The sequence below is a fragment of the Gekko japonicus genome, unplaced genomic scaffold (genome assembly GCF_001447785.1).
Source record: "Gekko japonicus isolate JY-2015 unplaced genomic scaffold, Gekko_japonicus_V1.1 scaffold4366, whole genome shotgun sequence".
NCBI classification, from domain to species: domain Eukaryota; kingdom Metazoa; phylum Chordata; class Lepidosauria; order Squamata; family Gekkonidae; genus Gekko; species Gekko japonicus.
In genome coordinates this window covers 27,422-48,899 of record NW_015170405.1, presented here as the reverse complement: position 1 = coordinate 48,899, position 21,478 = coordinate 27,422, and the positions used below count along the sequence as shown (strand labels likewise).

Here is a 21,478-nt window from a genome sequence, read left to right as displayed (position 1 = left end):
GGGGGTGGCGAGGTAGAGAAAGCAGTCGCGAGGAAGGCTTGTACATTAGCCGGCAAGGCTTCCAAGAAGCTCTCTTTATTTCCCGGTGCAACTGCCGAGCGCACCAGTCGAAACAAAAATAAAAAAGAGACACAACCAAAATCACCGGGGACAGCCCGGAACCACGAAGCTCCACCCCGGTTTGGATCCAGGGCCTCCCCAATTCGCCAAGCGTGGTCCCTGCCTGCCTGTGGGCCCCTCGTCCCTCACCTTGCCATGATGCGCCTCTACCGCCTTGGCAGGGCGGTTATTTCACCAGCCTGGGTTTCGGCAATGGCTCGGGGCAATTAAAGCCTTTTGGTTTGGGGAGTGGGGGGGGGTGAGACCAGGCTGAAGAGGAAGCAACCAGCAAGGGGGGGGGGATGGGCCGTGCTCTCCAGGAAAAGGGGCGGGGGGAGACCTGGATAGCTGCGCCCTGTCTGGGATGGAAGGGAGAGGCCGAAGGGCAGTAGGATGAGCTGGAGGCTGCCTTCTGGGGGTCCTGCAAGTGGGGGACACACGAACAATGTGCGGGGAAATGCTGGGAGAAGAGTGTGGAGCATCATTTACACAGAGAGAGAGAGAGAGAGAGAGAGAGCTGTCCTCCTTTAGCAACACAAATGCACAATACCAAATTGATAGGGATTATGGGAGGGGGGGCCTGGCGGGTTCCAAGCGCAGCCAAGGGCGCCTCCCCTTTCCCGGCACCCCTGCAACCCCCGGCAGGAACAAAAAAGCGAGGCCAGGATCTACGCCAGAGTAAAGGCTGTGCTCAGAACGGGCCACCTGTTGGCTTCCATCCCACATGCAAAAATCCCACCCCCGGGGGAGTCCCACCCCCCAATCTAACAAGAGCCGGGAGGGGGCCGGTGGGGCCGGGAAACACGGACGGGAAGGTCGCGTGCTACTTCTTCAGAATCTGAGCCTTGGCGCAGTTGATCTTGTTGGCGACGGAGGAGTCGGTGATCGCCGTGCACTTGGACAGGACGAGGTTCATCTCGTTCTCGTTCTTGTGTTCGATGGCTGCGTCGGCCGCCTGGCCCAGATCCCTGCCGTTAGGGGAAGGAGGAGGAGGAGGAGGAGGAAGAGTAGAGATTGGCTTTATACCCTGCCCTTCACTCGGAGTCTCAGAGTGGCTTACAATCTCCTTCCTGTTTGGAGTCGTGGTTAAGTGCGTGGACTCTAATCTGGGAGAACCGGGTTTGATTCCCCACTCCTCCACTTGCACCTGTTGGATGACCTTGGGGAAGCCGTAGTTCTGATAAGAGCTGTCCTTGAAAAAGAGCCGTTTCTGTCAAGAGCTCCCTCAGCCCCACCCACCTCACAGGGTGTCTGTTGTGGGGAGGGGAAGGGAAAGGAGTTTGTAAGCCGCTCTGAGACTCCTTCAGGTAGTGAAGGGTGGGGGTATAAATCCAATCTCTTCTTCTTCTTCCCTTCCTCTCTCCACAACAGACACCCTGTGAGGTAGGTGGGGGGTTGAGAGAGTCCTGAGAGAACTTGTGACTGACCCAAGATCACCCAGCAGGCTTCATGTGGAGGAGGCGGAAATGAAACCCGATTCTGCAGAACACAGTCTGCCACTCTTGACCACTACACCACAGCTGGCTCTCAGAAGGCGCAAGGGAGGCAGTTGAGGGGAAGGGGGAAATGGAGGCACAGCTGGGAGGGGAAGATTGAGGGGGGGCAGGAGGACGGAAGCTGTGACGGGGGACCCATTAAGAGTCCCATAAATACTTGCAGCCGTTCTGGGCGTGGGGCATGACGCGGTCAGGCAACCCCCGCATAAGCTCTAAAGCAGAGACTATTCCTATTTCAGTCCCTCCCTCCATAGATTCCAGGACATAAAGCAGACCGGTGCGTGCCAGGTAGAGAGCACGAAACCGGTGTGCTTCAGACAGGCGTTCCCTCTAAACTGAGTTAGTGTGAGCTGGCTCATAAGAACATAAGAGAAGCCCATGTTGGATCAGGCCAGTGGCCCATCCAGTCCAACACTCTGTGTCAAACAGTGGCCAGAAATACCAGTGCCATCAGGAGGTCCAGCAGTGGGGCCAGGACTCCAGGAGCCCTCCCACTGTTGACCCCCCCCCCAAGCACCAAGAAGACAGAGCATCACTTGCCCCAGAGCCCCTATCTATACCACTGATGGACCTCTGCTCCATATGCTAATCTAATTCCCTTTTGAAGCCGTCCATGCTTGTAGCCGCCACCACCTCCTGTGGCAGTGAATTCCATGTGTTCATCACTCTTTGGGTGAAGAAGTACTTCCTTTTATCCATTCTAACCCGACCACTCAGCAATTTCATGGAGTGCCCACGAGTTCTTGTTTTGTGAGAAAGGGAGAAAAGTACCTCTTTCTCTACCTGCTCTATCCCAGGCATAATCTTATAAACCTCGATCATGTCACCCCTCAGTCGTCGTTTCTCCAAGCTAAAGAGCCCTAAGCGCTTTAACCTTCCCTCATAGGGAAAGTGTTTCAACCCTTTTATCATTCGAGTTGCCCTTTTCTGCACTTTTTCCAAAGCTATAATATCCTTTTTAAGGTGTGGTGACCAGAACTGCACACAGTATTCCAAATGAAACAGTTCTTTAGCCTCCGGCTCACACATTTTTGTCTTTAGCTTAGGAAGTAGGGCTCCGGAGCAAACTAATTTCTGCAGCAGCCAAATGGCTCGCTCACAACTTTAATGCCAGGAGCTCAAAAAGTAGAATCTTTGCTCACAAGATTCCATGGCTTAGAGGGAGCATTGCTCCCCAAGGGCTTGGGTCCCATCTGCAGAGGAAGGCGCTTTCATCCAAGCTCCAGAAAATGATGGATCTGAACCGGTGCTTGACGGCTGTCTCCGTTAACCCCCCCCCCCCATTCCCGTCAGCCCTTCCCGGCTGTGCCTGGATCCACCCGCGGAGGGCAGAGCATCGCCACCCTGGCCTGTTGGGAGGGGAGAGGGAGGGCGGACGTACCCCACCAAGATCAAGGCTTTCACCCTCTGCTCTGGGGCGACGCGGAGGGTGTACTTCTTGGCCTCGTGGCGGTTGTGGTGCTTCATGCAGATCTCAACGAAGGGCTGCGAGAAAGAAGCCCATATCAACACAGTGCGTTTGCATTTGTGCATCTGTTCATAGGCATAAGAACATACGAACATGAGAGAAGCCCATGTTGGATCAGGCCAATGGCCCGTCCAGTCCAACACTCTGTCACACAGTGGCCAAGAATACCAGGGGCCATCAGGAGGTCCATCAGCGGGGCCAAAACACTAGAAGCCCTCCCACTGTTGCCCCACCCCCAAAGCACCAAGAGTACAGAGCATCCCTTGCCCCAGACAGAGACTTCCTATCTATACCTTCCGGCTAAGAACCACTGATGGACCCCTGCTCCAGATGTTTATCCGTAAGAACATAAGAGAAGCCAATGTTGGATCAGGCCAGTCCAGTCCAACACAAATTCTTGATAGATGAACAGTGGCTGAGGGTGGTGTTGTCTGTACCAGGGTAACGACGCAGGAAGGAAGGGTTAGAAGCCCTCCACTCCCTGCCTCAGCACCACGGCCCCAATCCAAATCACCCCTCTCCTGCAGACCTTTGTTAAAATCTAAAAGGATGCGGAGAAATCAGAACCCGAGACTCTTGCATGTCGGGTGGTGTGATCCCCGTTTGGTGAGGCTGGGATTCGCTCAGCCCCTCTTCCTTACCATATATCCGATGGGCGACTTCTTACACTTGGAGAACTTTTCCAGTTCGTCCCAGTCTTCCCGCTCAGCCAAGGCGCTGACCTTCAGCCACCAGAACCTGTAAAAGCATGAAGGGAGCATTAAGAACATCAGAAGAGCACTGCTGGACCAGACCAGTGAGGGTCCACCTAGTCCAGCCTCCTGTCTCACACAGCGGCCAGCCAGTTCCTCTGGAGGGCTAAGAACAGGGCAGAGAGGCCGAGGCCTTCCCCTGATCGGAACACCAGAAAGAGCCCTGCTGGATCAGACCAGTGAGGGTCCGTCTGGTCCAGCATCCTGTCTCACACAGGGGCCAACCAGTTCCTCTGGAGGGCCAACAACAGGGCAGGGAGGCCGAGGCCTTCCCCTGATAAGAACCTCAGAAGAGCCCTGCTGGGTCAGACCAGGGAGGGTCCATCTAGTCCAGCCTCCTGTCTCACACAGGGGCCAGCCAGTTCCTCTGGAGGGCCAACAACAGGGCAGAGAGGCCGAGGCCTTCCGCTGATGTTGCCTCGTGGCTCTGGGATCCAGAGGCTTAGTGCCTCTGAATGTGGAGGTTCCCCTCAGTCAGCATGGCTAGTGGCCACTGATAGGCCTCTCCTCCATGAATCTATCTAATCCACTGCAGAGCCACACTGGCCACATAAGACCGATGCACTGGAGCCTGTCTATCAAGCTCAGAAGAAGAAATTGGATTTAGACCCCACCTTTCATCTGCAGTCTCAGAGTGGCTTACAAATCTCCTTTCCTGTGAGGTAGGTGGGGCTGAGAGAGCTCTTTCGAGGACTGCCCTGGAGAGAACAGCTCTGAGAGAACTTGTGACTGACCCAACGTCACCCAGCTGGCTGCATGTGGAGGAGGAGTGCGGAATCAGATTAGTCCTCCCAGTTCTCCCAGATTAGAGTCTGCCGCTCTTAACCACGACACCAAACATGGTGCTCGGGGGTGCCATGGTGCCAGCCAACACCTTTCTTGGTGCCTACCTAGTTTTTTTTAGAAAGTGGGCATGCCCAGGCGGTCCCAGCAGAGCTTCTGATTGGCCAGTGTGGATCTGACAGGTACTGCCAAATGAGCGTTTTGTTGCTAGCTCGACAGGCCTCTTTGCGTGCATACCAGAAAATATTTTTAAACAATCCGCTTATTTCAGAGAGGGATCCTGATAAACACGGCTCCTGCCTGAAATGCTGAAGAAGTATAAAGAAAACAGTCATGAACGTCTGGCCCACAAATCAAGCAGCCGACAGGACTTGCAAAGAAAATGCTTACTATGGCCTCGGTCATACGGGCCGGAGAATGCGGGGGAAAGCGTGGCTGTTTGCCCTGGGGCAAAATAACGCACGGTTGCGCGAGCAGACGTCCCGTGGAGGTCCCGTGGTTAGGGGGGAGGTGCCAATCACAGGACAATCCTGCGGCGCTGCAAAGAAGCGGGGCTGCGGGGCAAACGGGGTTGTGCTTTTTTAAAAAAAAAAAAACTAAAGTGTGCGCATGCTCCGTTGGATGCACACAAGCACCTTGGAGGTACTAGTTTTTAACTGCGCATCTTCGGCGGGAAGCCTCGGGTGAGCCATGGGAGCTCTACGCTTCCCAGATGTGGCGGTGAGATTGCGCCTGGAAAATCTGCCTATCTTCCATCTCTCTAGCATGCCTAATGCTCCGTGTGACCACAGCCTATGTATTCCAGTCCGAAGCACCACAACACAATAAATCAGTTCCTACAAATCATAAGAAAATCCTTGTGCAAAGGTACATCATGAACGTCGTCTCCGGATTATATAACAGTATTTCAAAATGGGATCTTCCTCAGGAAAAGTTAGAGTGGTCCAAAAATTCTCTTGTTCATAAAGTGCTTTACAACAAGTCCTGAAAGATGATACATTCGGATAGGACGCTGATCTCAGTAAATGCTCAGGCTCGAGTCTGCTGCTAAGCGTCTCAAGGATCTTAGGTGATTTGTGGGTCAGACACTCACGACTGCTTTCTTTATACTGGTCCTCTGTTTAGGTCCTGCTTGTCCACATCTGTCTTGTGAAATGCTGAAGCGCCACCTGCAAGTCGGCAACCCTGTGGTCCAGACTGTGAGCTTCAGTCTAGGGCAGTGATGGCGAACCTTTTGGAGACCCGAGTGCCCAAACTGCGACCCAAAACCCACTCATTTATCGCAAAGTGCCAACACGGCAATTTAACCTGAATGCTGAGGTTTTACTTTAGGGGAAAACAACTCCTACATTAACTTAAGATGGTCCAAACAAAGTAAGGAAAGCAATCCCAAATGCTTTCATTTACTTAAAATTACTTGGCAGAGAATTCAACACTTTAATGATGGTCTGGGCCTGGCTGAAGCGATGGCACGCGTGCCCACAGAGGGGGCTCTGAGTGCCACCTCTGGCACCCATGCCATAGGTTCGCCACCACTGGTCTAGGGGAAACACCAGCATCTGCAGGGGCAGTTGGCTTCTATGCCCGCTCCGCGCCCCTCTCCTCTTTGGGGGGGCACCGAACCCTCCCCTCCCACTCCTCCGCCCGGGGCAGCCGCTCTGACCGTTTGTCGGGGATCTTGAAGTCGCGGTAGAGCTGCTCGGCCTTCTTGTGGTTCTTGTCCAGGATGAGCTTGTAGACGGTGTCGTGGAGGGAGTAGTCCAGGTACGGCCGGTCCTCCTCCTTCTGCATGCGGTGCTGGAACCGCAGCAGCTTGACCTGGTCTTCGGTGGCCTGGCGGGTGGGCGGGGAAGAGGTCACGGGGGGGCGGCTCCGGAGGGGATGCTTTGGGTGCAGGGCACGGCCCCCCCCCCCGATGCAGCAGCAGCAGCCGCTTTGCTTCTTAAAACGAAAAGCAACTTTTTTTTGGGGGGGGGGGGACTATTGGGGTGGGGAACGGCAAGAAGAAAAAGACCGAAGGGATCCCTCTTTTGTGTCTGGGAGAACCCGGGGAGGGGAGGTGGAGTGGGAGAGCACCGCCTTTCGGGGAAGCCGCTCCACCGTTTGCTCCGATCTTCTCAGAGAAGAATTCCAGACAACCTTCCAAGAAAGGTTAAGAGTGGTTCCTCAGTGGAACGGGCTTCCTCGGGAGGCGGTGGGCTCTCCTTCTTGGGAGGTTTTCAAGCAGAGGCGAGATGGCCCTCTGACAGCAAGGCTGATTCTGTGAACTGAGGCAGACCACGAGAAGGGAGGGCAGGAAGGGTTGCCTCGGTGCTCAGTTCTCTTGGCCCTTTCTTACACGCCCAGGGAAATGCCGATCGCCACTTGGGGTCAGGAAGCAATTTTCCTCCAGGCCAGTTTGGCCGGAGATCCTGGAGGTTTCTTGTCATCTTCTGGGCATGGAGCAGGGGTCACTGTGTGTGTGTGAGGTATTTGTGAATGTCCTGCCTTGTGCAGGGGGTTGGACTAGATGACCCTGGAGGTCCCTTCCAGTTCTATGATTCTAGGAAGACCAGTGTGTCTCGGAGGGCAGGTCAGAAAGCGGAGATTTGGTGGCGATTCTTTGGCGGCGTTGTTTGCAGGCAGGGCCCGGATCCAGAGCGCGATGGGGGAGAGAAGCCTCACCTTGGCAGCAAACTCATTCTTGGCTTTGTAATATTCGTCCACGGCATTCATCAGGCTCGCCACACGCCCCTCGATCCGCTGAGAAGGAAAGAATGCAGGACAGATTGGGCCCAGAGAAGAGAGAACAGGTCTAGGTTGGTGGCTCACATAAGAACATACAAAGAACTCAATAGTCCACCTAGTCCAGCCTCCTGTCTCACACAGTAGCCAACCAGTTCCTCTGGAGGGCCAGCAACAGGGCAGAGAGGCCGAGGCCTTCATAAGAACATCAGAAGAGCCCTGCTGGATCAGACCAGTGAGGGTCCATCTAGTCCAGCATCCTATCTCACACAGGGGCCAACCAGTTCCTCTGGAGGGCCAACAGCAGGGCAGGGAGGCTGAGGCCTTCCCCTGATAAGAACCTCAGAAGAGCCCTGCTGGATCAGACCAGTGGTCCACCTAGTCTAGCACCCAGTGGCCAACCAATTCCTCTGGAGGGCCAGCAACAGGGCAGACAGGCCGAGACCTTCATAAGAACATCAGAAGAGCCCTGCTGGGTCCGACCAGGGTTCCATCCAGTCCAGCATCCTGTCTCACACAGGGGCCAACCAGTTCCTCTGGAGGGCCAACAACAGGGCAGGGAGGCCGAAGCCTTCCCCTGATGTTTCCTCCTGGCTCTGGGATTCAAAGGGTGGCACAGTGTGTGACTGGAATAAAAAAGGCCAACGCTATGCTGGGGATTATTAGGAATGGAGTTGAAAACAAATCAGCCAGTATCATAATGCCCCTATATAAATCAATGGTGCAACCTCATTTGGAGTACTGTGTACAGTTCTGGTCACCACACCACAAAAAGGATATTGTAGTATTGGAAAAAGTGCAGAAAAGGGCAACTAGAATGATAAAAGGGTTGGGACACTTTCCCTATGAAGAAAGGTTAAAACACTTGGGGATCTTTAGGTTGGAGAAACAACGGCTGAGGGGTGACATGATTGAGGTTTATAAGATTATGCATGGGAAAGAGCAGGTAGAGAAAGAGGTACTTTTCTCCCTTTCTCACAAGACAAGAACTCGTGGGCACTCCATGAAATTGCTGAGCAGTCGGGTTAGAATGGATCAAAGGGAGTCCTTCTTCACCCAAAGAGTGATTAACACTTGGAACTCACTGCCACAGGAGCGCCCACCTGCTCATTGGTGTAGCTGGAGCGGACAAAGAAGTTCCCGAGTTCCTGATGATCGTCGTCTTGGTTGTAGAGGTCTTTGAGTGTATCCAGCTCTTGGTGTTTGCAGAACTGGGGATGAGAAAACCGAATGTTAAGAGAGGCCAGCCCAAGAGGAAAGAATAAGCTACCCTGCAGTATTGTTGGGAAAACCCAATGAGAAATAGTGTTGGCAATTCTGATTTGCTGCGTTTTTACCCCACCCCAAGCAGGAGCTGCGGTGGCTCAAGTGGTTAAGATGCTGAACTGCAGGCTGTGGAAGGTCAGTAGTTCAGCAGTTCGAGTCCCGAGTGTGCCGCATGACGGAGTGAGCTCCCGTCTCTAGTTCCAGCTCCTGCCAACCTAGCAGTTCGAAAGCAAGAAATTGCAAGTAGATAAATAGGGACCACTTCGGTGGGAAGGTAACAGCGTTCCGTGCGCCTCGGTGTTTAGTCATGCCGACCACATGACCACGGAAAGGTCTTCGGACAGCGCTGGCTCTCCGGCTTTGAAACGGAGATGAGCACCGCAACCCTAGAGTCGGATTCGACTGGCTTTCGAGCAAGGGAACCTTCACCTTTACCTTTTTTGCCCACCCCAAAAGGAGCCTGAAGTGGTTTACAACCTTCTCCCCTCCTCTGTTTTATCCTCACAACAACCCTGTGAGGTAGGTTAGGCCAAGAGTGCGTGACTGGCCAGGGCCACCCAGTAAAGCTCCCATGGTAGAGTGAGAATTCAAACCCAGGACTCCCAGATCCTAGTGTGATGCTTTTAACCACTGTACCATGCTGACATATGCATACAAAGAACGACACAAACTCAGTTACCCAGGGCCTCAATTAATTACTCTCAGCATTCTACGATTAAGGATACATCAATCTCCGATTCGGATGTATTTATTTCCTTCACAGTTTTTGCCCCAGAATTGGACCCAAACAAATGGTTACCATATAAACTAAGGTTATTATTCCTGTTCGATCCTTTTATCTGTTAAACGTCTTCATTATGCTGTATGATCATTTACTGCTCACCCTCATGACAGCCAGTTTGGTTTCTTGGTTAGGAGCGCGGGCTTTAATCTGGGAGAGCCAGGTTTGATTCCCCACTCCTGTACATGCAGCTGCTGGTGTGACCTTGGGTCAGTCCCAAGTTCTCTCAGAGCTGTTCTCTCACAAGCAGTTCTAAAAAGAGCTCTCTCAGCCCCACCCGCCTCCCCACAGGGTGCCTGTGGTGGGGAGGGGAAGGGAAAGGAGTTTGTAAGCTGCTCTGAGACTCCTTTGGGTAGTGAAGGGCGGGGTATAAATCCAATCTCTTCTTCTTCTTCTTCTATATGTATGGACTAGTAATTTCTAATTTTGTTTCTGTCTCTGTCTTGACTCTAATTGGCCCTTCCTGACAACTAACCCCCCCTTTCTATATGTAATGGTTGAGGAAATTCTGTTTCACTGTATCTGAGGAAGTGTGTTTGCACAGAAAAACTTATACCTTGAATAAAACTTTGTTGGTCTTAAAGGTGCCACTGGTCTCAAACTTTGCTCAGTTACCTAGTGGAAGAGACCACGGTTGCATACAAGAAGTTTAATCTACAAGCTCTGGGCTTTTCAGCCACGTGCTCCAAAGTGGCCAAAGTTTTACAGCAGCCCTGCCAGGCTGACTGCCAATCATCATCGTCATCCCACCAAGACCTTAACCCACCCTTTTTGCAGGGAGCTTAAGAGTGCTGAACAGCAGGGCTATTTTTGGGCAGGAACGCACAGGAACGGAGTTCCAGCTGGCTCCCGAGTTGGCCACGCCCAGCAGGAACTCATTAGCATAATAGGCCACACCCAACAGCAGAAACTCATTAGGATTGGCTACAGTAGGCATGTGTGGCCTAACATGCAAAGGAGTCCCTGCTACAAAAAAAGGCCCTGGGTTTTGACAACAAACAAGGTAAACAGAATAACAAGCAAAAGGTGGGTGTGGCTGGATGACCACACTTCTGGCAACACGGGGCTGCGGCCTAATATGCTAATGAGCTTTGGTGTCAGGGTGTGGCCTATTATGCTAATGAGTTCCTGCTGGGCTTTTTCTACAAAAAAAGCCCTGGTATTTTTCAGTTTCAGCCTCACAACCACCCTGCAAGGCAGGTTAGGTGGAAATACAAGCTCACGGCCATCCAGGGAGCCTCGTGCTGAGACTTGAACCTGGAATCTCGCACTCCTCGGCTGAAACACTCAGTGGTGCCGCACGCGGGCTATCAAAGGAATGCTCTCTCTCTCCATCCCTTGCCTGCTCCAAGCAGGGCTCTTCTTTAGCATCCAGACGGATCATGGACTTCTGGTGGCATCTGCAGCGGAATTTGGCACATAGCGACGTGTGCGCTCGTGCACAGGGATGTGTGTGTTCACGTGATCTAAAAAACCCTCACCTGGCGATAGAGGCTCAGCGCCACAGGCTGGTTTTGCAGGGTCATGAAGAAAGAGCCGCGGTTCAGTACGTTCTTCAGATGCAACACAACGGTGTAAACTGGGGTGGGTGGGAAGGAAAACGGTTAGGGTGTTGAACGGGTAGCCCGCAGGCTCCTGCGGCGCACGAACATAACGGAAACAAATATGAGAACGCCGACACCAGCAGGGGATTCTATGGGAGCGCTCGGCGACGCTTCAAAACTATGGAGATCGGGGTCCCCAGCCTTCTGACGCCAATGGGCACCTTTGGAAATCTGGTACCCGGGGGCGGGGGGCACTGCCACAAAATGGCTGCCGCAGGAGGCGGGGCCAACGACAAAACGCCGAAGAGTGAGGTTATGCACAACTCTGATGGTAGCTCTTCAGCATTTCAGGCCAAAGCTCCGTTTCACAGGAAGAACACTGATTAAAAGATTTTCCTGCATACCCACAGGTGGTGGGGGGGAACCCATTTGGCGGTATCTGTTGTACCTCTAGTGGCCAATCAGAAGCTCCGTGTGCCCCACCCGCTTCCTAAGAACACTTGGCGGGCATCAGGGAATCCCTGTCCTACATCAGGGCTTTCCCTGGACCAGTGGACCTTCTGCATGCCAAGAAGCTGCTCTTCCACCGAGCCATGGCCCCCCTCTCTACAGCTCTCCAGGGTCTCAGGTCTTCCCCATCACCTCCTGCCTGGTCCTTTTAACTGGAGATGCCGGGGACTGAACCTGGGTCCTTCTGCGTGCCAAGCAGAGGCTCTTCCACTGAGCCACAGCCCCCTCTTTACAGCTCTCCAGCGTCTCAGGCGGAGGTCTTTCCCATCACCTCCTGCCTGGTCCTTTTAACTGGAGATGCTGGGGATTGAACCTGGGACCTCCTGCACGCCAAGCTGATGCTCTGCCACTGAGCCACAGCCCCTCTTTACAGCTCTCCAGGGTCTCAGGCGGAGGTCTTTCCCATCACCTCTTGCCTGGTCCTTTTTAACTGGAGATGCCAGGGACTGAACCTGGGACCTTCTGCATGCCATGCAGAGGCTCTGTCGCCAAACCACGGCCCCTCTCCCCTTGGCGGCAGCCTGGGAGATCCAAGAACCCCGAAGGGAGGGCCGGCACTCCATTCTCCCACCCTGCCGGCCTCTCCGCCTCCCCGACCGCCAAGGCGGGGCACGCGCTCCTTTACCCAAGTCGGTGTCTCCGCTCTCGATGGCTTTGCTCAGCGCCAGGGTGCTCCGCGTCATCTTCAGCAGCAGCGGGACCTGCTTCCCGGACCGCGGCTCGTACTCCAGCAGCTGTGACAAAACACAGGGGGACTCTTTTGAGCGGGGGAGAGGAGCGGTCACGGAAGGGACGGTTGGTACGAAAGATGGGAATGTGCAGCCCCCAAGTGTTGTGCCGATTAAGCAGACTTGCAGATGGTTGCCTCTTTGGCAGGGATGGCTTGTCCACAGGGCAGATATAGGTGACCACCTAGGGCACCAGCAGTGGCCTGATCCAGCACTGGCTTCTCTGATGTTTTATGTCTGGGGCAAGGGATGCTCTGTATTCTGTATTCTTGGTTCTTGGGGGCGGGGGCAGCAGTGGGAGGGCTTCTGGTGCCCTGGCCCCACTGCTGGACCTCCTGATGGCCCCTGGTATTTTTGGCCACTGTGTGACACAGAGGGGTGGACTGGATGGGCCGTTGGCCTGATCCAGCATTGGCTTCTCTGATGTTCTTATGTCTGGGGCAAGGGATGCTCTGTCTTCTTGGTGCTTTTTTTTTGGGGGGGGGGGTGAACAGTGGAAGAGCTCCTAGTGTCCTGGCCCCACTGGGGGACCTTCTGATGGCCCCTGGCGTTTTTGGCCACTATGTGACAGACAGAGTGTTGGACTGGATGGGCCACTGGCCTGATCCAACATTGGCTTCTCTGATGTTCTTATGTCTGGGGCAAGGGATGCTCTGTATTCTTGGTTCTTGGGGGGGGGGGTAACAGTGGGAGGGCTTCTAGTGTCCTCCTGATGGCCCCATCAGGACCTCCTGATGGCCCCTGGTATTTCTGGCCACTGTGTGACACAGAGTGTTGGACTGGATGGGCCATTGGCCTGATCCAACATTGGCGTCTCTTATGTTCTTATATGGAGCAGAGGTCCATCAGTGGCTCTTAGCCACAAGGTATAGATAGGAACTCTCGGTCTGGGACAAGTGATGCTCTGTATTCTTGGTGCTGGGGGGGGGGCAACAGTGGGAGGGCTTCTGGTGTCCTGGCCCCACTGCTGGACCTCCTGATGGCACCTGGTATTTCTGGCCCCTGTGTGACACAGAGTGTTGGACTGGATGGGCCATTGGCCTGATCCAACATTGGCGTCTCTTATGTTCTTATATGGAGCAGAGGTCCATCAGTGGCTCTTAGCCACAAGGTATAGATAGGAACTCTCGGTCTGGGACAAGTGATGCTCTGTATTCTTGGTGCTGGGGGGGGGGCAACAGTGGGAGGGCTTCTGGTGTCCTGGCCCCACTGCTGGACCTCCTGATGGCACCTGGTATTTCTGGCCCCTGTGTGACACAGAGTGTTGGACTGGATGGGCCATTGGCCTGATCCAACATTGGCGTCTCTTATGTTCTTATATGGAGCAGAGGTCCATCAGTGGCTCTTAGCCACAAGGTATAGATAGGAACTCTCGGTCTGGGACAAGTGATGCTCTGTATTCTTGGTGCTGGGGGGGGGGCAACAGTGGGAGGGCTTCTGGTGTCCTGGCCCCACTGCTGGACCTCCTGATGGCACCTGGTATTTCTGGCCCCTGTGTGACACAGAGTGTTGGACTGGATGGGCCATTGGCCTGATCCAACATTGGCGTCTCTTATGTTCTTATATGGAGCAGAGGTCCATCAGTGGCTCTTAGCCACAAGGTATAGATAGGAACTCTCGGTCTGGGACAAGTGATGCTCTGTATTCTTGGTGCTGGGGGGGGGGCAACAGTGGGAGGGCTTCTGGTGTCCTGGCCCCACTGCTGGACCTCCTGATGGCACCTGGTATTTCTGGCCCCTGTGTGACACAGAGTGTTGGACTGGATGGGCCATTGGCCTGATCCAACATTGGCGTCTCTTATGTTCTTATATGGAGCAGAGGTCCATCAGTGGCTCTTAGCCACAAGGTATAGATAGGAACTCTCGGTCTGGGACAAGTGATGCTCTGTATTCTTGGTGCTGGGGGGGGGGCAACAGTGGGAGGGCTTCTGGTGTCCTGGCCCCACTGCTGGACCTCCTGATGGCACCTGGTATTTCTGGCCCCTGTGTGACACAGAGTGTTGGACTGGATGGGCCATTGGCCTGATCCAACATTGGCGTCTCTTATGTTCTTATATGGAGCAGAGGTCCATCAGTGGCTCTTAGCCACAAGGTATAGATAGGAACTCTCGGTCTGGGACAAGTGATGCTCTGTATTCTTGGTGCTGGGGGGGGGGCAACAGTGGGAGGGCTTCTGGTGTCCTGGCCCCACTGCTGGACCTCCTGATGGCACCTGGTATTTCTGGCCCCTGTGTGACACAGAGTGTTGGACTGGATGGGCCATTGGCCTGATCCAACATTGGCGTCTCTTATGTTCTTATATGGAGCAGAGGTCCATCAGTGGCTCTTAGCCACAAGGTATAGATAGGAACTCTCGGTCTGGGACAAGTGATGCTCTGTATTCTTGGTGCTGGGGGGGGGGCAACAGTGGGAGGGCTTCTGGTGTCCTGGCCCCACTGCTGGACCTCCTGATGGCACCTGGTATTTCTGGCCCCTGTGTGACACAGAGTGTTGGACTGGATGGGCCATTGGCCTGATCCAACATTGGCGTCTCTTATGTTCTTATATGGAGCAGAGGTCCATCAGTGGCTCTTAGCCACAAGGTATAGATAGGAACTCTCGGTCTGGGACAAGTGATGCTCTGTATTCTTGGTGCTGGGGGGGGGGCAACAGTGGGAGGGCTTCTGGTGTCCTGGCCCCACTGCTGGACCTCCTGATGGCACCTGGTATTTCTGGCCCCTGTGTGACACAGAGTGTTGGACTGGATGGGCCATTGGCCTGATCCAACATTGGCGTCTCTTATGTTCTTATATGGAGCAGAGGTCCATCAGTGGCTCTTAGCCACAAGGTATAGATAGGAACTCTCGGTCTGGGACAAGTGATGCTCTGTATTCTTGGTGCTGGGGGGGGGGCAACAGTGGGAGGGCTTCTGGTGTCCTGGCCCCACTGCTGGACCTCCTGATGGCACCTGGTATTTCTGGCCCCTGTGTGACACAGAGTGTTGGACTGGATGGGCCATTGGCCTGATCCAACATTGGCGTCTCTTATGTTCTTATATGGAGCAGAGGTCCATCAGTGGCTCTTAGCCACAAGGTATAGATAGGAACTCTCGGTCTGGGACAAGTGATGCTCTGTATTCTTGGTGCTGGGGGGGGGGCAACAGTGGGAGGGCTTCTGGTGTCCTGGCCCCACTGCTGGACCTCCTGATGGCACCTGGTATTTCTGGCCCCTGTGTGACACAGAGTGTTGGACTGGATGGGCCATTGGCCTGATCCAACATTGGCGTCTCTTATGTTCTTATATGGAGCAGAGGTCCATCAGTGGCTCTTAGCCACAAGGTATAGATAGGAACTCTCGGTCTGGGACAAGTGATGCTCTGTATTCTTGGTGCTGGGGGGGGGGCAACAGTGGGAGGGCTTCTGGTGTCCTGGCCCCACTGCTGGACCTCCTGATGGCACCTGGTATTTCTGGCCCCTGTGTGACACAGAGTGTTGGACTGGATGGGCCATTGGCCTGATCCAACATTGGCGTCTCTTATGTTCTTATATGGAGCAGAGGTCCATCAGTGGCTCTTAGCCACAAGGTATAGATAGGAACTCTCGGTCTGGGACAAGTGATGCTCTGTATTCTTGGTGCTGGGGGGGGGGCAACAGTGGGAGGGCTTCTGGTGTCCTGGCCCCACTGCTGGACCTCCTGATGGCACCTGGTATTTCTGGCCCCTGTGTGACACAGAGTGTTGGACTGGATGGGCCATTGGCCTGATCCAACATTGGCGTCTCTTATGTTCTTATATGGAGCAGAGGTCCATCAGTGGCTCTTAGCCACAAGGTATAGATAGGAACTCTCGGTCTGGGACAAGTGATGCTCTGTATTCTTGGTGCTGGGGGGGGGGCAACAGTGGGAGGGCTTCTGGTGTCCTGGCCCCACTGCTGGACCTCCTGATGGCACCTGGTATTTCTGGCCCCTGTGTGACACAGAGTGTTGGACTGGATGGGCCTTTGGCCTGATCCAACATTGGCATCAAAGAGGAAAGAGGAAAGAAGATGGTAACACCGCAGTTCCAGATGGTCCTCCCATAGTATACGTGTCCAATGGCAACGGCTTGTCAGATCTTCAATAGATTCCAGGTTCTTCCTCGGGCCTCGTCGATGCATACCTTGACGGTGGTGGTATAATGGGGGGGGGGGGGGGTGGCTCCTACTCAAAGGCCTGGCGGAAGAGCTCCGTCTTACAGGCCCTGCGGACCTGTACCCCTCCCTTCTCTACCCAAAGGAGTCTCAGAGCGGCTTATGATTTCGGATGACGCCACATTAACCGGCGGCAAAGGGCGAAGACTCGAAATGACTCCTGATGAACGCTGACGCAGAAAACGCCGAAGCGGGATCACGGCTGAACACCGAGAAGACAAAAGCGGTGGCTGCGGAGGAATCACAGCACTCCGATGATTAAGACATTGGATTTGTTCAAGGTTTTTTTTAATTACTTGGCTCCGTCATCAAACCAAAAGGGAGATGGCGACCGAGAAATCAGGAGGAGACGGAGACCGGGAAGGGCAGCCATGAAGGAGCTAGAAAAGGAGGAGGGGTTTTGTTTGCTTTTTAAGCGAGAGTCTGCTAGATTCTCCTTTGGAAATTAATCAACATGCTTTCCAGTTGATTGATCTACTGAACTGATCTGAATAAAACTTGCAGCCCCTCTAACTTTGCGTGCAAACACAACTCGAGGCGGCTGTCGTATATCTGTGCAGAAGCAATTGCTCTCTTTCGCAGACACGACAAGCTCCTACCCCCGAAAGAAGAAAACCTGCGCTTTTAATAAGCTGCGTAGCAGGACGAAGTCTGCCAGGTGCAGTTTCTCCCATTGGAGGATGCCTGGAGGCCATTACCGATGTTCCAAGATTCCTACCTGGTTACCGAACCTCATCTCTCATTGCCAGATCCTGTTAGGCCAGACCCAAATGACAGATGGCCCTGCCGAAGCGCCAGCCGGCACAGATGTGATCTCCATTCGTAGATAAACAGCAAGGGTGGTTGTTGTTCCCAGTAACCTAAATTGTCCTGGCCAAAAAAGAAAGAAAGAAGGAAATGGAGGCAGCTGAGGCCGCAGCGGGAATGAAACACGCTAATTTTTTTTTTGAGAGAGAGAGAGAAAGAGAAGCTAATGTTGTTAAAACCGTATCTCCAAATGAAAAGATTGTAAAATTATTTCATGATGCTGCAATGATAGCTATAAATGGCCGGCAAACTAGCCCGATTTATCTTGTCATTAGTAAATCCATCTTTGACGTCCTCACTTATTGGGGAGACGGTTTTACCTTTAAAGTACTCTCTGTGTACCTAGACTTCGTAGATTTCTGCTGCCACCAGGAATTCAAAAAATCCAAATCTCTCTCTCTTGGTAGTATGACCCAGGGTCTGGGCACTTCAGAGGACTATGTGACCCTGAGGAAGTACTGTACTGATTTCTGGGATACGTTTAAACAAAAATTGATTTATTTAATAAAGAACAAAATAGGTTTCTGGTTATTTTGAACAGTTGCTGAAGAAAGGAACTTGTAAATATAACTGGCAAAGCTTGGTACCACAGTGTCTCAAACTCCACTCTGACATGCTTATACACTCAGTATATGCTCTCTCTCTCTCTCATATATGTATGTATGTGTGTGTGTGTGTGTGTGTGTGTGTATATATATATATATATATATATATATATATCTCCAAACAGGCTAATCTTCTTGTTTTATTCACACAGAACAGAATCAGCTCTTATAGTCACTCAGACTAAACTGTTTGCCTTATTCACACAGAACAGAAGCAAAATTCCATAGCCACACAGACCATGCTCTCTTTTCACACAGAACTCAGTCATAAAACATCTCTCCTCTCACACTCTCAGTTATCAGCCAATCATAGCACACTCATCTCCTCCTATCGCTCTCCTTACATTACTACAGTCAAACTCAACATTTAAAGACACACACACACCAAAACATGGAATCATTACACGGAGGCTAGATGGCCATCTGACAGCAACGCTGATTCTGTGAACTCGGGCAGATCATGAGAGGGAGGGCAGGAAGGGTTGCCTCAGTGCTTAGTTCTCGTGGCCCTTTCTTACACGCCCAGGGAAATGTTGATCGCCATGTTGGGTCAGGAAGCTATTTTTCTCCAGGCCGGGTTGCCCCCCAGAGATCCTGGAGGTTTTTTTGCTATCTTCTGGGCGTGGAACAGAGGTCACCGTGGGTGTATAAAGGGAGGTATTTGTGAATTTCCTACAAGGAGCTCGGGGTTGGACTAGATGACCCTGGAGGTCCCTTCCAACTCTACGATTCTATGATTCTTAAGTGTATGGATGTGCCGGAGACGAGATATGAATCGGCGGCGCCCCGATTTGCTGCTCCGTCCTATCACTGCCAGGCTCTGCCAGTTCTCGCACAGAAAAGGCAAGCAAGGCCTCAGCGAGGTGCTCAGCCACGGACCCAGGACATTCCAGATTCACGCCGGTAGCAAAACCTTGATCCTCACCTTGTAACAGGCCCAGTGAGCCAGGATCCGGCTGATGCCCTGGAACTCCGAGAGGCGCAGGTACTCGCAGATCTTGATCGCGATGGGGTAAAGTCTCCGCAGAACCAACCTAGGACATTAAGACAGCAGAAGGAAACGGTCGCCGCCGACACCAGGACTGTTCAGCTGTGGAGGACTGGGAACATCAGTGCAGGCAGGGGTCATTTCCTGCGGGAGCGCACAGGAGCGGAGCTCCGGCAGTAAGGATCCCAGGGGGCGGGCACATGCAACAAGCCCCGCCCCCTGCTCCCAGCAGCCCTCAGTCGGGCCACGAGGAGCAAGAGGCAGCCAGGTAAGTTACAGAGCGCCCCTTCCCAGCCCACCTTCAGATACAAGCTCTCCCTCCTCTGCGAGGGCAGATCTGCACGTTCCCCCCCCTTCCCAATAGCCAGCAATCCAAAACAGTCCAGTGGAGCCTGAGCGGTGGGTGTTGCCTTCTGACACACTTCCGGCGATGCCAGGGGGTGTGGCATATGCAAATAAATTATGCTAATGAGCTCCTGCACCTCTTTTTCTACGAAATGACCCCTGAGTGCAGGCAGCCAACGGCAGAGCCTCCATGTCCAGTGGAAGTATACCTTGGACTGCCAGAGGTCAGAGAGAAGTAACGGGGTGGCTGCCTCTGCTGTGCCCTGCCTATAAGGTCTTGAGGGGGGGGGTCCATCTCCAAACTTGGTTCTCCCCCACCTCCATCCCTGGGGTCCAAACCCACCCAAAATTATGGTAGTCCGGTGGCTCAAACCTGTATTGGCCCTTCTGTTCTGAATGTTCCTGAATCTAAGCCCCCCGCCCCAGGTGTACGGCTTGCTTCAGAGGAGCACTTACCTGTCCAGTAAAACTTCAATGGTGAGCTGTTTGTACCTGTAGAAGCTGCTAAGGAGGAACTCTTCAAACAGCATCTGATCTCTGCAGGCCAAACACTGCTGGTCCCAAGGAGACCACGTGGATGTCAGATGTGGTCAGAAACAAGAACATCAGAAGAGCCCTCTTGGATCAGGCCAGAGGTCCATCTATTCCAGGATCCCGTCTCACACAGGGACCAATCAGTTCCTAAGGATGGCCAACAACAGGGCATAGAGGCCGAGGCCTCCCCCTGATAAGCACATCAGAATAGCCCTGCTGGATCAGACCAGTGAGGGTCCATCTAGTCCAGCCTCCCGTCTCACACAGGGGCCAACTGGTTCCTCTGGAAGGACAATCACAGGGCAGAGAGGCCGAGGCCTTTCCCCTGATAAGAACCTCAAAAGTGCCCTGCTGGATCAGACCAGCCCAGCCAGTTCCTTTGGATGGCTAACAATAGGGCAGAGAGGCCGAGGCCTTCCCCTGATAAGAACCTCAGAAGAGCCCTGCTGGATCAGACCAGGGAGGGTCCATCTAGTCCAGCCTCCTGTCTCACACAATGGCCAGCCAGTTCCTCTGGACAGCCAACAACAGGGCAGGGAGGCCGAGGCCTTCCCCTGATAAGAACCTCAGAAGAGCCCTGCTGGATCAGACCAGGGAGGGTCCATCTAGTCCAGCCTCCTGTCTCACACAATGGCCAGCCAGTTCCTCTGGACAGCCAACAACAGGGCAGGGAGGCCGAGGCCTTCCCCTGATAAGAACCTCAGAAGAGCCCTGCTGGATCAGACCAGGGAGGGTCCATCTAGTCCAGCCTCCTGTCTCACACAATGGCCAGCCAGTTCCTCTGGACAGCCAACAACAGGGCAGGGAGGCCGAGGCCTTCCCCTGATAAGAACCTCAGAAGAGCCCTGCTGGGTCAGACCAGTGAGGGTCCATCTAGTCCAGCATCCTGCCTCACACAGCAGCCAACCCTCTGAATTAAACCCAAACAAATGGTGACCGTATAAACTAAGCTTGTTATTCCGGTTTGGTCTCTGAATCTGTTAAACATCTTCATTATGCTGTATGTTAATTTGCTGCTTATCCTCTACATATAGGTATGGGCTGGTAATTTCCATTTCAATACATGCCCAGGGAAATGCTGATCGCCACTTTGGGGTCAGGAAGCAACTGTTCTCCAGCCCAGTTTGGCCGGGGATCCTGGAAGGTTTGGAGTTTTCCCCCCTGTTGTGGCCTTAAAGCAGGGATCACTGGAGGTGGTGGTATTTGTGAATTTTCTGCATTATGCAGGGGGTTGGATGAGATGACCCTGGAGGTCCCCTTCCAACTCCGTGACCCGCTCGCCAGGTCATCAGTCGCCCTCTTTCTAAACAAAGGATACTGAGCGTAACTGAGGGGGATCCCGATCTGGTAATCCCGGATGGCGCTGAGCACCCGCAGGTCCCGACACGACTCCACAAAGCTCTCGGGCGGGAACTTGTCGACGAAGCATTTCCCAAAGGAGGCTGCCTGGAGGCACGAAGGAAAAGGAGGCGGGAGGGTTTAAGAGCCAGTTTGGTGTAGTGGTTAAGTGTGCGGACTCTAATCTGGGAGAACCGGGTTTGATTCCCCACTCCTCCACTTGTACCTGCTGGGTGACCCTGGGCAAGCCATAGTTCTCTCAGAGGTGTTCTTGAAAAAGAGCAGTTTCTGTCAAGAGCTCTCTCAGCCCCACCCACCTCCCAGGGTGTCTGTTGTGGGGAGGGGAAGGGAAAGGAGTTTGTGAGCCGCTCTGAGACTCCCAAGTGAAGGGCGGGGTATAAATCCAATCTCTTCTTCTTCTTCTAAGAGGATCTCCCAGAAATAAATGGAGATCAGTTCCCCTTTGGTGTGGGACGCCTGTGGCATGATCTCCCACGGACATCCCCTCCCCTCCCCAAACCCCACCCTCCCCGGGCTCCACCCAC

The 21,478-nt window shown here is 53.5% G+C and overlaps 1 protein-coding gene across 1 annotated transcript in view; it reads right to left on the bottom strand.

The window, feature by feature from the left end:
• Positions 1-21,478, bottom strand: part of VPS16 (VPS16, CORVET/HOPS core subunit) — a gene marked incomplete at its 5' end in the record, with an annotated part of 48,080 nt that continues 26,602 nt past the window's right edge. The window contains 11 exons of the mRNA XM_015418285.1: positions 1-1,067; positions 2,977-3,080; positions 3,705-3,801; positions 6,262-6,431; positions 7,263-7,340; positions 8,426-8,533; positions 10,851-10,948; positions 12,049-12,157; positions 18,654-18,762; positions 19,518-19,553; positions 20,914-21,041. Coding sequence (XP_015273771.1) covers positions 923-1,067; positions 2,977-3,080; positions 3,705-3,801; positions 6,262-6,431; positions 7,263-7,340; positions 8,426-8,533; positions 10,851-10,948; positions 12,049-12,157; positions 18,654-18,762; positions 19,518-19,553; positions 20,914-21,041 — 1,182 coding nt within the window. The remainder of the gene's footprint in view (positions 1,068-2,976; positions 3,081-3,704; positions 3,802-6,261; positions 6,432-7,262; positions 7,341-8,425; positions 8,534-10,850; positions 10,949-12,048; positions 12,158-18,653; positions 18,763-19,517; positions 19,554-20,913; positions 21,042-21,478) is intronic.